Source organism: Taudactylus pleione, unplaced genomic scaffold (assembly GCF_031769625.1).
Source record: "Taudactylus pleione unplaced genomic scaffold, aTauple2 ptg000139l, whole genome shotgun sequence".
Classification (NCBI taxonomy): domain Eukaryota; kingdom Metazoa; phylum Chordata; class Amphibia; order Anura; family Myobatrachidae; genus Taudactylus; species Taudactylus pleione.
The window spans coordinates 1203583-1219477 of record NW_028284541.1 but is presented as its reverse complement, the minus strand read 5'-3'; the positions used below and the strand labels follow the sequence as shown (position 1 = coordinate 1219477).

At 43.2% G+C, this 15895-nt stretch overlaps 1 protein-coding gene across 3 annotated transcripts in view; it reads right to left on the bottom strand.

Annotated features, from left to right (window-relative positions):
• Positions 1–15895, bottom strand: part of INF2 (inverted formin 2) — a 104761-nt gene that overhangs the window by 68332 nt on the left and 20534 nt on the right. For 2 of the 3 annotated variants that reach the window (XM_088473688.1, XM_088473689.1), the window contains exon 2: positions 43–448. In XM_088473688.1, the coding sequence (XP_088329814.1) occupies positions 43–448 (406 nt within the window). Of the gene's footprint in view, positions 1–42; positions 449–11821; positions 11948–15895 lie in introns of those variants that run through there. The other variant, XM_088473690.1, reaches the window with a different exon arrangement.

The window sequence follows — 15895 nt, the reverse complement described above, 5'->3', positions numbered from 1 at the left end:
TAGACAGAACATGAAAGTATTAGATTATCCAGGTATCCTCACCTTGAGAAAGTTTTCTAACGTAACCTTCATTGTTGACAATGTACTCGATTCCCTTATGGGAGTTCATTAATGTTCGGACACAGCTGATGCAGGTGAGCTGGAGGAGAGCATCAGAAATCCTGGCTACTCCACGTCCGGACAGCCTGTCCAAGGCCTCCAGTAGAAGATCCAAGCCGCTGAGCTCTAAGAATTGTACCATCCAGTTGTCATCGCTGCTCTCAAGCCTCTTCTTCAGGCCGGAATAGTTGACCACAGATGGGATTTGTAAGAGGCGGATGCAAAGCTCAGGATCTGCATTCTCCAAATTGGCCTCACTCTGGTCCGACTCCTGAGGTCCTAATTTCTCCTTCAGAGTGGCCCATTTTTTATGGGCACCTTCTTTGCTTGACATTTTCTTCAATTTATCCTGTAAAAAAAGCAATAAACGGATCCAATTCAAACAACATAATACGAATATTTTTCCTTTACTTTATATAATACAATAGCTTTATATTGTTGTAACTTAATTTCTTTGCTTTATGTAACTTTGTATACTGTATATTATTCAGATGTTTATATACAAAAAATAAATAAATGTGAAAATCTTTTTTTTTTTTTTTACTATGTCGAATATGTTTTCAATAAAAACATTCTTAAAAAAAAAAGAAATATTTATGTAAATAAACTTCTGGAATTTAGTCTAGTTCAATATTATAATTTTATTTTAGTTTATTCTTTGCTGCAGATATGGAGCAATTTATTACTATTTATTGAATATGGATCTGCAGGTGGTAGAAATGCTCTTGAATGACAACCTGAAGGAAAATAGATCGGTAAAGGGTCCTGGACAATGCTGTAACCTACTGAAAACTGTAAGTGTGCTCACTAACAATGGGCTTGGTAAAGGGGTTCATGGTGTAATTTGATACAAAATAAGAAATTGGCTAAATTGTCCCAAATTTCCAATTGGGAGTGTTGGCAATTATGCAAAATTGCTTATATAATTGCAGACTCTTTTTTTATATATATTATTAATTTAAGTTACACATAATCTTCAATTAAAATATCAAACACTGGCACAATGAGGCCAAATATAAAAATGCATCACTAGATGAAATAACACATCAAGACAAGCCAATCATAATATATGTGGACAAACAGAAGTGCAACCCTGCCCATAACCACGTAACTGACCCTAAAGGTGACAGGAAAGCACAATTTATTTAATTTAATCATTTTTACTGAATTTCTTTAAAACAAACTTTTGGCCTAGGAGCGCATTGATCAATATGCTGATACTATAGGGCACCGTGATTCAAGAAAGTTTGGGAACCACTGCTCTAACCTTACCCAATATTTGAAACCTTGGGTAAGTCCACCTGTATCCTACACACAACGAAGGCTAATTGGTCTAATCAGAATTGGTGAGACATCAGTCCACAAAGGACGGAGAGGTCAGGAGTATTGGTCATGACATGCTTGTGTGATGTCACTGGTTCCTAGTAAATTGATAGGTTTCATTGGTTCATACAATACAGTGTTTCCCACAGCTGTCTCTTATGGTCACAATTCTAGAAAGGTGCTATGACAGATAAGATGTTGAAGAGATCACTCTGCATGCACACATACACCTGTCCCAACTGCATGTTTATTACCCCCAGTCTTGGATGGAGGCCTAAAACGGACATCCTTTGATGTGCTCCGGTGACCATACATGAATGGAACTGCAAAGAACTCTGGGCCTAATTCAGACCCGCTCGTGTTGGCTCCGTCGTGCGCATGCGCGAGACCCGAATAACGACGGCCAAGCCATCGCTATGGGTCTCGCACCAAAGGGGGCGTGCTGTCGATGGTGAGTGACAGCACGCCCCCTTTGGTGGGCGTGCAGGGGGCGTTGCTGCCCAGACGGAGGCATTCCCATTCCCATGGGAAAGCCTACCGTCTGGGGCCGGCCCCACTGACATCACAAGTGATGTCAGTGGGAGTGCTTTTGGCTCTGATAGAGCCAAAAGCACTCCAGGGCTTGCGGCAACGAGACCCTACCGCAAGGGTCTAGTCGCAAGATCATCGCGACCTTCTTTTTGGCTGCTCACTATAGCTGTGGGTGGTAACCCACAGCTATGCGAGCGGCCGGGAGGCCGCTCTAAAAACTAAGAGGGACAGCCCTGATTCAGAGCGAGCGCTCTGTATCAAGGCCTCTGTTTGATGGTGATTGTTCTGAGAACAGATCTGCTGACAGCCCACAGCTGGAAACACAACAAGTAATTATATGTAACACTACTCTGCACCACCAAGTCTATTAAGACACAATGTAGCTGCCTATTCTACTTCCCCATGGCCTGTCCCTGCATATTATTTATATATGACAAAAATGTGCACAAAGGGGCTAATTCTTTTCACGACAAATTGCCTGTAGCTGTGGGGAAGCCGCTGTAGCCAGATGCTACATTATGCTAATGCAAGTATCCTGTCAACTAATGCTGGGGTACGTGCACATGAAAGCAGAAACCCATGACGCCCATTGGTTTTACCCCAGCTGCCACAACGGTCATCATTAGTACTGTCACTTGCACAGCCCTATTCTATGTGGAAGAGGCCCGTCAGCAACCGGTTTCCCGTCGCTCCAAGTCATCCCAGAAGTTCTCAACAGGGTTAAGATCTGTACTCTGAGCTGACCAGTCGATCTGGGTTACCGAATTTCTCTGTATACCAGATCAGCGTCACCCTGGAAACATGACAAGTGGCATTGTCGTCATGATAAAAAACAACTGTTGTTTCCGTAGAACTGCCATAATGTAGGGAGCACAGAGTTATCGAGAACATCTCTATACTTCTCGTTTTAGACCTTCACAAACATGCGTCTGCTGCAGGAGCACACCATTTCGCTTTGCGCGGGGATGTCCAATCACTTTTGTTTACATAGTGCAAATAACAGATCCACTCACGTGATAGATACATTTTCCATTCGCTTGTGCTCGGTTAGTTTACCCAGCCTGATAGAAACCTGTGAGCAGCTCAACAAAGCCTTTTATCTGTAGCCTGATGATTATGAGACGTGCATCTCGCAGTGTATTACGATGGTGTGTTGCCATACAAACAAGTGCACAGTACAAAGGCTGTCCAGTAACACATTGTATATTCCTGTATTGTTCCTTGCAGGAGACGGAAATACATCTGTTTAGAAGCAGACGAGTCGCCCAGCTGTGTCACAGAGCACTACACTTGGCACCAAGCCCCGAGATACAAATCACAGCTATTAAAGTCTTAAGAAATTTCATCCAAATAACATTTTCATATATTGTGCAAAATGAAATGTCAGTATATTTAAAAATGTAATCATAGGAAAACAAATATTTAGAGTATATACTGTTTTAATATAGCGATTTATAGTCATTTACTAAAAAGTGTTGGGTAGTCCTTTATTAATGAATGCTCAGGTCACAATGATTACTTTAGCTAGAAACACTGTTATAAGTACGAGGTCAGATATAGTAATAACTTCTACTGGCAGCCACAGCCATAATAACCACGGGACCCCCAGCCACACATACTTCTGATTATATATAATGCAAATATACATTCAAGTAGCAAACTACTCTTATTGTGTTATACGGGTGTTATACGTGATATATATATATATACACACACATACACAGCTACACGGGCAGCACAAACGGTGTAATGGTTAGCGTTACTGCCTCACAGCACTGAGGTCATGGGTTCGATTCCCACCACGGCCCTACCTGTGTGGAGTTTGTATATTCTCCCTGTGCTTGCGTGGGTTTCCTCCGGGTACTCCGGTTTCCTCCCACACTCCAAAAATATACTGATAGGTTTATTGGCTCCCAACACAAATTACCCCTAGTGTGTATGTATGTGCGTGAACATGTGGTAGGGAATATAGATTCCACTGGGGCAGGGACTGATGTGAATGTCCAGATCTTCTCTGTTAAGCGCTGCGGAATATGTGTGCGCTATATAAATAACTGGTAATAATAATAATAAATAATAATACACACACAAATTTTTCACACTGTTTCAGTGTGTCTAGGCACGGTGTCTTTCTGGTGCTGCTTAGGAACACATACTGTAATATGAGTGTTGTGTGTTTTGACATTGCCATCATGTCGTGTTTGGTCTTGACGTGGGAGAGGAAGGAAGTTCTGATTAGCTTCCGCACAATGGGTATGTCAGCTTTTTGCCACTTCATGCCAGCACAGCAGATTAGGACAAAAAGTACAGAGTGTAAAACCTGGAGTTTTATTTAATGTCCAGCTGGGCTTTTCCACTTCAAGGAAGTCTCAAGTTCCAGTCCTCACATTTTTTATTTTACATAGAACCCCCTGTGCTGAGCATGATGAATTGAGAGGATTGAAGGAGGGTGATTTATGAGAAAGAACAATTGAAGGATGGAGTGTAATCGTTGGGCAATAATCTGCGCAGAACACGTCTCACTGCAGGAGTACAATGCCCATACACACACACAGATATGGATAGCCATTTCATACCAAATTGATCACAAATCACCAGTCCGCAACGACTGCCAGTAACAGTCAACACCTGACCGGAAAGATGTCACTTGGGACTGGTGGTACATTGACTTGATGCTACTACACTAAATAAGCCCCACAGAAGCTATAAATTGTACACAGATCCAGTCCTTGGTGCTAGGGTCCCGCGGCCAGTTCAGCCCCTGGATGGACTTCTGACTTCATTTCTCGCCTCTTCATATTGATAGACAATCATTGATTGAACATTGCACTAGAAAATACAAGGAACGTCTTCTAGATATTGTATGTTATGGTAGCTCCTATTCAGAAAAGGTCTAAAATCAGTATATGTTACATATTTATTACTTTTAATACATGTGACTATTAAAACCAGAGATTAAATATTTAATAGATATTATTTCAATTTATCTCTACTTAAATTTATTCTTTTGTAGAAAAAGCAAAATGGCAACTGTAGCATTACACTAATATAGCATGGAAATGAACAATAAATGATGCCTGTGTCTTATGTTATTATACCCGATTGAAAGATAAGTGAAAATACTCTAAACGTAGACTTATCTTCCTATAAAGTAAGAACTCCATCCAACATTTTCATTTGGAGAAAAAAAAAAAAAACAACACAGTAACAATAAAAATGTTAAACTAAAGATGGCCATACACTATACAATTTTATGTCAGATATCTGTCCAATTTGGCTGGTTGGAATGAAAACCTGGTAATATATGGGAGCAAATGACGGTCGTCCATTTGCTCACAAACACTGGAAAATAGCCAAAAGTGGTCGTTCAGACAAATTGGATAAAACACAAATGTAACCAATTTGAACAATTTTTTTTGTCCTTTTTTCAGTGTTTAAAACCATATGATGGACTGTCATTTGCTCCCATACATTACCAGGTTTTCATTCCAATCAGCCAGATTGGACAGATATCTGACAGATAATTGTATAGTGGATGCCCAGCTACATTGAGCAGCATAGGAAGGTTGTTGGGAAGGTGGGTGGATCGGTGAGTGAGTGGGGACGGCTGGGGGAATATATTGTGGCTGTTGCTGGGGTGCATGTGCCCCCCCTTTAACTGCAGTTAGAGAAGTGTCACCACCAGGGGGGGCTGTGTGCGGAGTCCAGCGAGCTGCGCTAGACTGACACATTATGCAGTTATATAATAGATATATACGAAATTATATAGCTCTATGTAATTCTTACATTTAGGTAATGAAGGACGGAACGAGGGATTGTCCCGTCGTTGATTACATCGCTCAATGTGTACCCACGGGACGATATGGCCTTAAGCTGGGTACACACTGAGATGATGTTGTTCCGATTTGGCCAAATCGGAAAGACAAATCATGCATATTGTGCAGTATGTATGTGTATGCACGATATGCGCACTCCCGCAATCGCATGTGATGTCGTCAGGTAGGACGTGCTGCACATCAAACCTGAAGAGATCGCTTGCGGTTCCACACAGTGTAATGAAGGTTGGAACAAGTGATTGTTCCGTTGTTGAGTCCATCGTTCTGATGTGTACCCAGGCTGAGTACACATTACCCAGGGCCTGCTGGCCTGGGAATCTGCGATCGGGAATCTGCGCAGGCGCATGACCCATTCTGCGCATGTGCAGAACGGGTCTGCGATCCTGCACGGAGACTGGCAGCAGACTGTCAGTGATTGACAGTCTGCTGCCATTTGTGGGGGGTGGCGACGCGCTCAATTCCCCCGCAACGAAGCCAGGATCTCTGTTGGCTGCCGGAGATTCCCTGGCTTCTTCCTCTTAACTGCGGCGGCCGGCTGCGTTACCCCATGGGTCACCTTAGCCAGCCGATGTTCCACAGAATATCCGATGCGGCGTTGAACAACGCAGCTCAGATACGTAATGCAGCAGTTGGCGTAATGCCTCCTGCTGCATCACCATATCTGCAAGGACGGAATTGCAAAGCTGCTTGCCTCAGTGTGTACCCGGCATTACTGCCCCAGTATGGAAGAGCAATAAATGCTAGGTGGTGAAACAGCCTACCAGCTGAGTTGGACATTGTCATGTCCCAAACCTTTGGTTTTATTATGGACTATATCAGTTATTACTTAAGCTGCATACACACACAACGATTTTTTGAACAATTATCGTTAAACGATATCGTGTAATGATAATAGTTTCAAAAAATCGTTCACTTTCTGAGTCAAACAATGAACGATTATCGTTCATGCGCGTTCACGTTTGTAGTTTGTAGTTCAGTCAGACTTGTCAACTGAACGACTTTCATTAAGGGAATATGCAAAAATCGTTTGCAGTTCATAAAAATCGTTCATTACACTTTAAAAAAATCTGACAGATAATCGTTCATAAAAATCGTTCATAAAATCGTTGGTAACAAAATCGTGTGTGTATGCAGCATTATTCATCTTTGCTTTAATTACTTACATAATAAACCAAGCGATTGCAATAAACCAGCCAGACTTCCTTACAGTGATTCAGCAGAGTGACCTAAATCAGCATATCCCCACACCCTGAACAGTATGCTTGGTTAAAGAGGAACTCCACTTTCAGAGGGTTCTACTGTACAGGCAGATTTCCGTCAGTTCCCCTTGGATACAACAAAAATAAGCTCATGACTGCAAATTGGATAATGTATCTAAAAAATCTAATGGCAATTAAAATAACCTTATATGCATAGACACTATAATTCCCTGAATATAAAGTTCCTCTTTAAAATGACATTATTATAAATACAATGATTTTAAAAACATGATTTCGTATGTTTGTTTTTTTTAAACAGTTAAGGGAAGGGATTGCCTATGTCTGAAATGTGTTCTTCATAAATGTTGCTTGGTGAACATGTGAAATAATTGACCATTTCATGTTTTCGACACTGGAGGCAGTCATTCAATGCAGTCTATGGTATCCATTTTCTTTAAACTTGTATATTTAAGCTACAATTTATTATGTATAGCTGTGACTATACAGAGAGATAAGGTTATCAGTGTAATATAACCTACTACTACAGCTATGCGTTCAATGTAAAGTGTTTACAGAAACAAGAAGTGAAATTAACCTCCGTTAAGCAACTTTGTCCTATTACAATGTCATATGAAAAAAACTCTCTCTCTAAAGCAGGGGTTCCCAAACACGGACCTAAAGACATAACAGTTCAGGTTTTAAGGATAGTCCTACTTGAGCACAGGTGTGTTAATTAGTACCTTAGTTATTTTGATTAAACCATCTGTGCTCAAGCGTGGATATCACTAAAACCTGGACTGTTATACCCCTTTTACACCAGAGTTAAAACAGATTCAGTATGTTTGACTGCGGCCAGCGGTTCAAATCCCGACAGCGGCATCCCAGCAGCAGTGAAAATCCTGATCGTCCCAAGGTAAGTATTTCCTACCCTGACCCTCCCTTAGGAGTGCCTAACCCTTACCTGCCCCCCAAGTGCCTAAACCTAACCCCCCCTTCCCCGCCGCCTAAACCCAAGTCCCCCGGGGTGGTGCCTAAACCTAACCTCCCCCTGGGGGTGCCTAAACCTAACCTCCCCCTGGGGGTGCCTAAACCTAACCTCCCCCTGGGGGTGCCTAACCCTAACCCTCCCTTCCCTTAGCCTAACCCTAAACTCCCGAGGGGTGCCTAACCCTAACCTCCTCCTGGGGGTGCCTAACCCTAACCCTCCCTTCCCTTAGCCTAACCCTAAACTCCCGGCGGGTGCCTAACCCTAACCTCCCCCTGGGGGTGCCTAAACCTAACCTTCTCCTGGGGGTGCCTAACCCTAACCCTCCCTTCCCTTAGCCTAACGCTAAACTCCCGGGGGGTGCCTAACCCTAAGTCCCCCCCAGGAACCCTAAACCTAACCCTCCCCCATCCCGCAGTTGTCCGCCTGGCGCCCAGCTTACCTTCGATCGGCAAGCCAGGCGTCGGGCTCCCAGCATAGGTAAATTGACAAGTATCAGGATTTTGATGCCTGTCATTTAACCCCTTGCCGGGATTAGACAGTCGGGAAGCCGATGGTCGGGATTCCATCCGTCGGCATCCCGACTGCTTCCCGTTAAAACCTGGGTTATTGTAGGGTTAAACTTGGTAGCTCCTTGGTGTAAAAGGGGAAAGGGTTGGATTGCCGAGTCAAGTGACCCGGCAATCCAACCCAAGAAAGATGCAGGGTTTAAAACGGGAATAACCCGTAAAACCCTTCAGTGTAAACGGCGCGATCCGGGTCACGGTGACCTAGATCGTGCCGCATGCCTGCCCGTTGGCCGGCTTCAGTGGCGCTTGGAGATGACGTCATCTCCAAGCGTCCACTTCAACGCCGGAAAAGCCGGGTCTCTGCAGACCCAGCTTCGGTGTGAACGGCACCAACTCAGGAATATCCAGGGTTGGCGCCGGGGAAATTCCGGGTCTGATCCGGATTGGGACCCTGTTCCAACCTCCGGGTCAGACCCAGAATTTCGGTATAAAAGAGTGTGCCTTGAAGACCGAGGTTGGGAAACACTGCTCTACAGTGTTGCATAACATGTTGAGGTTATATAAAGGGTAATAATAACAATATGTTAATGGAGTAGAACAGGGATGGGGAACCTCAGGCCCGGAATAATTTTGTCTGGCCCTCTGAGCTTTTTTCTGTTAGCTTCATCTGGCTAGCAGTGTGCCAAGAATGGCACCCTGCGACAGAATCTATGCAGCAGTGCCACATGGAGTGTTCTTAGGACGCTTCAGACGGTCACACCGCTGCCCTTACAGCTCCCCGGAGCATCCTTAGGATGCTGTTGGTATTGCTGTAATCACCGGCGATTGTGGCCCTGCCCCCATGTGACATCACATTGAGGGGGCGTGGCCTGCACGGGGCCTGTGAATAATGTTATATATATCAAAATGGCCCACGGAAGACAAAAGGTTCCCCACCCCTGTAGTAGAACCTCTAAATTAATATCTGTAATAAACTTTATCTTGCTCTGAATGTGCAGGCATAATAAATATTAATTCTCAAATGATAAAAAGAAGATACAACTTTCTTTAAAGATAAATTACTGTGCTAAAACAGAATAAACTAATTGTTTTGTTTTCACATGGGTGTGATTACCTCCAGGTGTTGCATTGTCTGCCCACAGTACATATTGGTAAATTAATTGGCTTCCTATGGAATTTATCCCAGTGTGTGTGTATGACTGGGAATTTAGGGGTCAATTTACTAAGCCTTGGATGGAGATAAAGTGGACAGAGATAAAGTACCAACTAACCAGCTCCTAACTGTCATTTTTCAAACACAGCCTGTGACATGGCAGTTAGGAGCTAATTGGCTGGTACTTTATCTCTGTTCACTTTATCTCCATCCAAGGGTTAGTAAATAGAGTGGTATTAATTAGTAACATGTTCTACATAACCCTGCCTTGGCCCTATATTATACCAGAAAGCTAAAAATCCTGGGTTGATGCTGAATCAACCTGGGATTTTTGTCGGTGTAAATGGATCCACCCACGTCCAGAAAACCCGGGGACCCAACTCTGGTATTTTGCAGGGTTGACCACGGGTTGATCCCGTGCCACCCAGCAGTATAAACGTCGAGATCCCGGAAGTGTCCACTTCAACACCGGAAGAGCCAAGTCACTGCACTATTAACGGCGCCGACTCGGGAATATCCTGGGTCGGCACTGGGGAAGTTCCGAGTCTGATCTGGAATGCAACCCTATTCCAACCTCCGGGTCAGACCCGGAACTTTGGTATAAAAGCGGTATACAGATAACAATAATAATAAGCAACTTTAACTTTCAATTTCCAATATAATTAAATCATTAACAATACTATAAGACTGCCACTAAGAGGTAGATTTACTAAAGCTTCTAAAAATGAAAAGTGATGGTGTTACTCATAGCAACTAATCAGATTTGAGCTATCGTTTCTCTATCGCATCCTACAAAATTATAGACAGCATCTGATTGGTTGCTATGGGTAACACCCATTGGCATATCTATAATGGGTGCAGAGTGTACGCTGCACACAGGCTCCTGGGTCGGGTCGGGTCGGGTCGGGGGGGGGTTATCACCCGGAAGGGGGAAGCTGAATGTCGGTGAGCATGGTCTACTGTGATACCAAGAGGGGGGGCCTGTTACGGAGGTTGCACACAGCAACCTTTCTCTCTTAAAACGTCCCTGGTAACACCACCACTTTTCATTTTTAAGACATTTAGTAAATCTACCCCAAAGTATCCAAATCATTCTAAAAAAAAAAAAAGTTCCGGAATGTTTCTTAAGTTTACCTAACAACGTTTGAAGACAGGGTGTGGTGGACAGGAAAGGGAACGTGTTTTAAAAGTGGAAAGCTGTACAAATACATATTTTTTTCAATATAGCACCAGTACACAGTACGATGTATTCAACACATTGTCTATTCATCACTGCCAATCGTCAGTAAATTTAATGACTACATAAAGGCCTTTTGTACTGAGCCAATCAGATATAAGAAGGCCTTAGTAAAAGGAGGTCCTCTTCCTGACACACCAGTGACACTGCAATAGTTTCCAAATTCTGTAGTGGTATGCGTCCATTATTTATAATCCCTGAATCTTATTTTGTTGCAGTTTTCAGTTTTGGATACTTTATAAAGCAGCATGATAGTGATCAGTGAATTCTTGTAACCATGTCAGTAAAAAAAATATTTTCATGTCCGCCCCCTCTCTGAGTACATAGCTTTAGTTTTATCCAACTCTAATTTTACATTGGGATAAACAGAATAATAGAATGTGGAATGCAAACACGTGATTAGGAAATGGAATTCTCCTGGACAATGAGACTTTTCAGCATCTGCCTAATTAACAGACTCATTACCCTGTCTTGCAGGTAAAGGCCCCCATACATCAGATATTGATTGCAGCAATTGTGCAATTTGCAATCGATTGTGTATAAGAATCTTTCCCTTTTTCAATCGATTGCAGAATTGCCACAATCGATTGAAAAAGGGAAAGATTTTTTTTATACACAATCGATTGCAAATGTATGGGGGCCTTAAGATAGGTAGAACCACTGATATTTATTGCTGGCCTCTATGTGGTCACATGTAGCAATCCAAAATGAAATTATATTCATCTCAATGAATACTTTGTCCTCAGACTTTGTTTACACAGGAAGATGGGGGATCGGCCCTAAACGCCCCCTTGGATAACCTGAGAATGTGAGATATTCAGAATATCTTCTTCGAGACAGTGAACTACAACAAATCTGCTTCTCTGTAGAATGATATTCAGGTTTTTATGCAATTTGTCTTGGGGGAGGGAGAGGGCTTAATCTATAAATAACATACTATACAACTTACCTTACTAGTTCCTATTGCGTTATGCGGGTCCTGTAGAGAAAATCTAATAGTGCTGTAGATTTGGAAAGCAAGGAAAACAGTCTGAATATCCCAAAATCATTCACAACCACTCAGGTGTCCTGCAAATCCAATACCATTGACTAAAGGATTTACCCGAAAGCAGCATTTATTTAAAGAGCCCTGTATAATAAGGGAGGTGCACTCAGAGAGTGCCATTAATAATTAACTATCATGTACAGTAACTGTGCTGTTGAATGCAATCTACTATACCTATTATTGTAGGTTAAGATTCAATTAGAATGGGGTTTTTAACATTAAAAGTAAATGAAAGCATATAAGTGAAAAAAAGATCATATATGTTGTGCCATAAATACATTATGTACAATATTTGGGCATTGTGCTGACATTGTGGTTAGAATTGTTGTTTTGTAGAGGTGGGGTCATAGGTTAGATGCCAACCATTATGTGTGGAGTTTGTATGTTCTCCCAATGTTTGGGTTAGTTTCCTCCCACACCTCAAAAACACTGTACTGGTAGGTTGATTGGCTGACAAAAAAAATGTGTGTCCATGTGGTAGGAAATATAGATCGTAGGCTCCACTGGGGCAGGGACCGAATGACTAAATATTCTCTGTAGAGCGCTGCGTAAAATGTGTGCGCTGTCTACAAAAAAAAATAACTATATACCCCTATATAATGTATCCTGAGAAAAGTTATTTGCACTGTTTCAGTTACAAGTGAATAATAAGTCTTAATACTCCGAACATAATCCTGATTTGTCTTTCCAAAGTTTTCTAATGTTAGACATAGCAAGAAGCAGGTCTAACAGATTATGGGGTCTATGTACTAAGCCTTGGAGGGAGATAAAGTACCAACCAATCAGCTCCTGTCATTTTTCAGACCCAGATGGAACATGGCAGTTAGGAGCTGATTGGTTGGTACTTGATCTCTATCCAAGGCTTAGTACATAGACCCCTATGAGTTTAGGCAGGGCACGCTGGAACCTATAGTTTCACCACAGCTATCACATACATATATCATTATAGATTTCCAGAAGATAGAAGAGACCTCCCATACAAACAAAATAATGTTCGTTCAAATGTGCATTCATTTCAGTATTGTCTTAAATGAATTGATGTGACGAGTGGATTTGGAATGTGACTATATAAGTGGTAATGTGAAATATTTATATTAGGTGTGTCCTGTACTTTGCATTTTAACAAGACTGCAATGCGTGATCTAGTTGTAGGAGTTATGTAGCTAAAAGCTTTACACAAAAAACTACAAATGAGCTAAAGCGGCGATATGTATTAGGGGATGGGTTTTTATAAGTGCCAATGTTCTGTTATTTTTGCAGCAAGATTTAATATGTCAATTTTTTTTAAATATAGGCACTTTAGATCCAGCTGAAAAACTTCACTTTTGCAAACTCCTATCCTATTACTTTCCCCCATAAATCTCCTACTTCCCAACAGCCCAGGGCGATGACTCAAGATTGGCCACACCCAAACCACTCCAAGATCACACCAAGCCATGCCCATACTTGGTTTCCACATCCCCAAACTGATAGGGCTATTACACATACAATGGTGTAGTCCGTCCAGAAAAAAACAGATTTTTTTTGTTTGCAGTGAAAAGGAGAAATCCATCTATGCTTTCAGACAACAAGAATACGGCACGGCAGCCATGAATAACCACTGACAAGGATGGCTGCTGTGCCGTGCCGTCACCGTAGACAGTGAAGTACATGATTTTATGCATGCTTTCACACACACCGGTATTTAGTTGTGCGTTCACCTTCTACCTGTCCACAGTACAAGTGTGTCTACACGGCACAAAACCGTTGCTTGTGACTGATCCACAGAAAAAAACTGTTTTTTTTCCCTCTGGACAAAACCGTTGTGTGTGTGTAATATAAGCCATAAGCCCCAAACCATTTAAATCCTTAAAATAAAGAATTCCAAAATAATAAGGACTTTTGGGTGTTATGTAGTCACATGATAATTTCCAATCCGGTCCAACAGGCAACACTGCAGTATTATCTGATCCTTTTGTTAGGAATAATGATTTATAATACAATGTACTGTGTAGCACCACCAACACTGCAGTAATATCTGATCCTTTTCTAATGAATAATGACTTCTAAAACAATGCAGTGACACCTATAGGGGAGAACAGGGGGAACACATATTGGGGGGGCCTGGCTGGAGCTAACAGTTTCTTTTAACCACTACACTGGCACACAGAGCGGTAACTAGACTTTTTGGCTGGGCCAGAAAGAGCATTGGCGCCCTAACCTCCAACATTTTTCAAATAGGTACATAAGACAAGCGCCCAAAAAAGGGGTGTGGCCTCATGGGGAAGAGGCATGACAAATGTGGTTTGTCTCATACGATGATGAAGACGTACCATTCCTGCTGTACCACTGTTATCCAGGTATCAGTGCCAAATACAGTGTGAATACAATGGCTGCAGCGATGATACACAATAATTATGCAGTAACTCACCAGCTCTAGATGTAGGAGAGCACTGGTGAAGCTGCAGCAAATTTGTCCATCAGAACAGCCATGCAGATGCCTGGAGCCGGCAGTGTAGCTCACCGACTGAAGGTAGAAAGATTGTTGCTTGTAGTATATATGCAGCCAATATCAGCAGCAGAGAGATCCGTGTATGGTACTCCCACCTGCAAAGGTATCCGAGGTGTGCCGGCAACACCTGGGTCGGGAATCAGTGGCTTTGTTCACGGCTGCCATCAGAAAATGTCGGGCAGATAGCTCCATGTGTAAGGTGTCTGACTGTCATATGAGAGGTGGTAGGTTTGAGTCTCGGGTATGATAGTATTTTGAAATGTGTGTGCTAAATGAAAGAGGATGTGACTGAAGGTGCTGGGGAAGGTGGCCAGATGGGGGGGGGGGAGTCGGCCAGGGAAGAGATAGGGTGGCCAGGAGATGCCGGGGATAAAAGAAAAGGTGAATGAAAAGAAAAAGTGAGAATTAGGGATGTGCACCGGACCATATTTGCTGAATTTGGATTTGGCTCTGATTCGTCGTCCAGCTTTGGATTTGCCAAATCTGCCGTGACTGGCTTTGGATTTGGATTTTTTTACAAAAATTTACAAAAAAAGCTAAAATCACATAATTTGGGCTTTTTTTTGTTCCTAGAGTATTATTAACCTCAATAACATTAATTTCCAGTCATTTACAGTCAATTTAGACCACCTCACATCAGTGCCCCCAGTAGTGGTCCCCATATGCAGTGCCCCCAGTAGTAGTCCCCCCTATGCTGTAGTAGTCCCCCCTATGCTGTATTGCCCCCAGTAGTAGTCCCCCTTATGCTGCATTGCCCCCAGTAGTAGTCCCCCCTATGCTGTATTGCCCCCAGTAGTAGTCCCCCCTATGCTGTAGTAGTCCCCCCTATGCTGTAGTAGTCCCCCCTATGCTGTATTGCCCCCAGTAGTAGTCCCCCTTATGCTGCATTGCCCCAAGTAGTAGTTCCCCTTATGCTGCATTGCCATCCAATAGTGCCCCCTCCATACCGTGCCCCCAGAAGCGGCCCCTTACACACACATACAAAGAAAAAAAAAAAGCTTACCTGAATCCCCGCTCCTGCTGCGACCGCTGCCGTCTGCTCCTGCTGTCCGCAGCGGGGAGAGCCAGAATGTGGAGTTCACGAGTGAGCTCCAGCCGGCTCCCTCCGTGGACACAGCAGCCAATGAGAGCCTGTCGGCTGTGTGTTTGTTACTGTGTTGGGCAGACCGCTCTCACTGCAGTCTGCCCTACACTTGTGGAGCCCTGATGTCAGATCCTCTCGCGAGAACCGGCGTCAGGAGGATGACGTTCGGATCCTCACGAGGATCTGAGTCAGGCGGGGAACACCCGAACAACGTTCGGGTGGACTCGGATCCCTGATGTTCGGAGCGGTTCGGATTCCACAGAATTCTAACCGCTCATTCCTAGTGAGAATGATTATGAACAGAAAATTGACAGACCCAAACAGCGCTCCCTGCCCTGCGGTGCCCCGTGCCATGACACATGTCGCACTACTCTAGTTATGGCCCTGCTGGCACATCCCATGT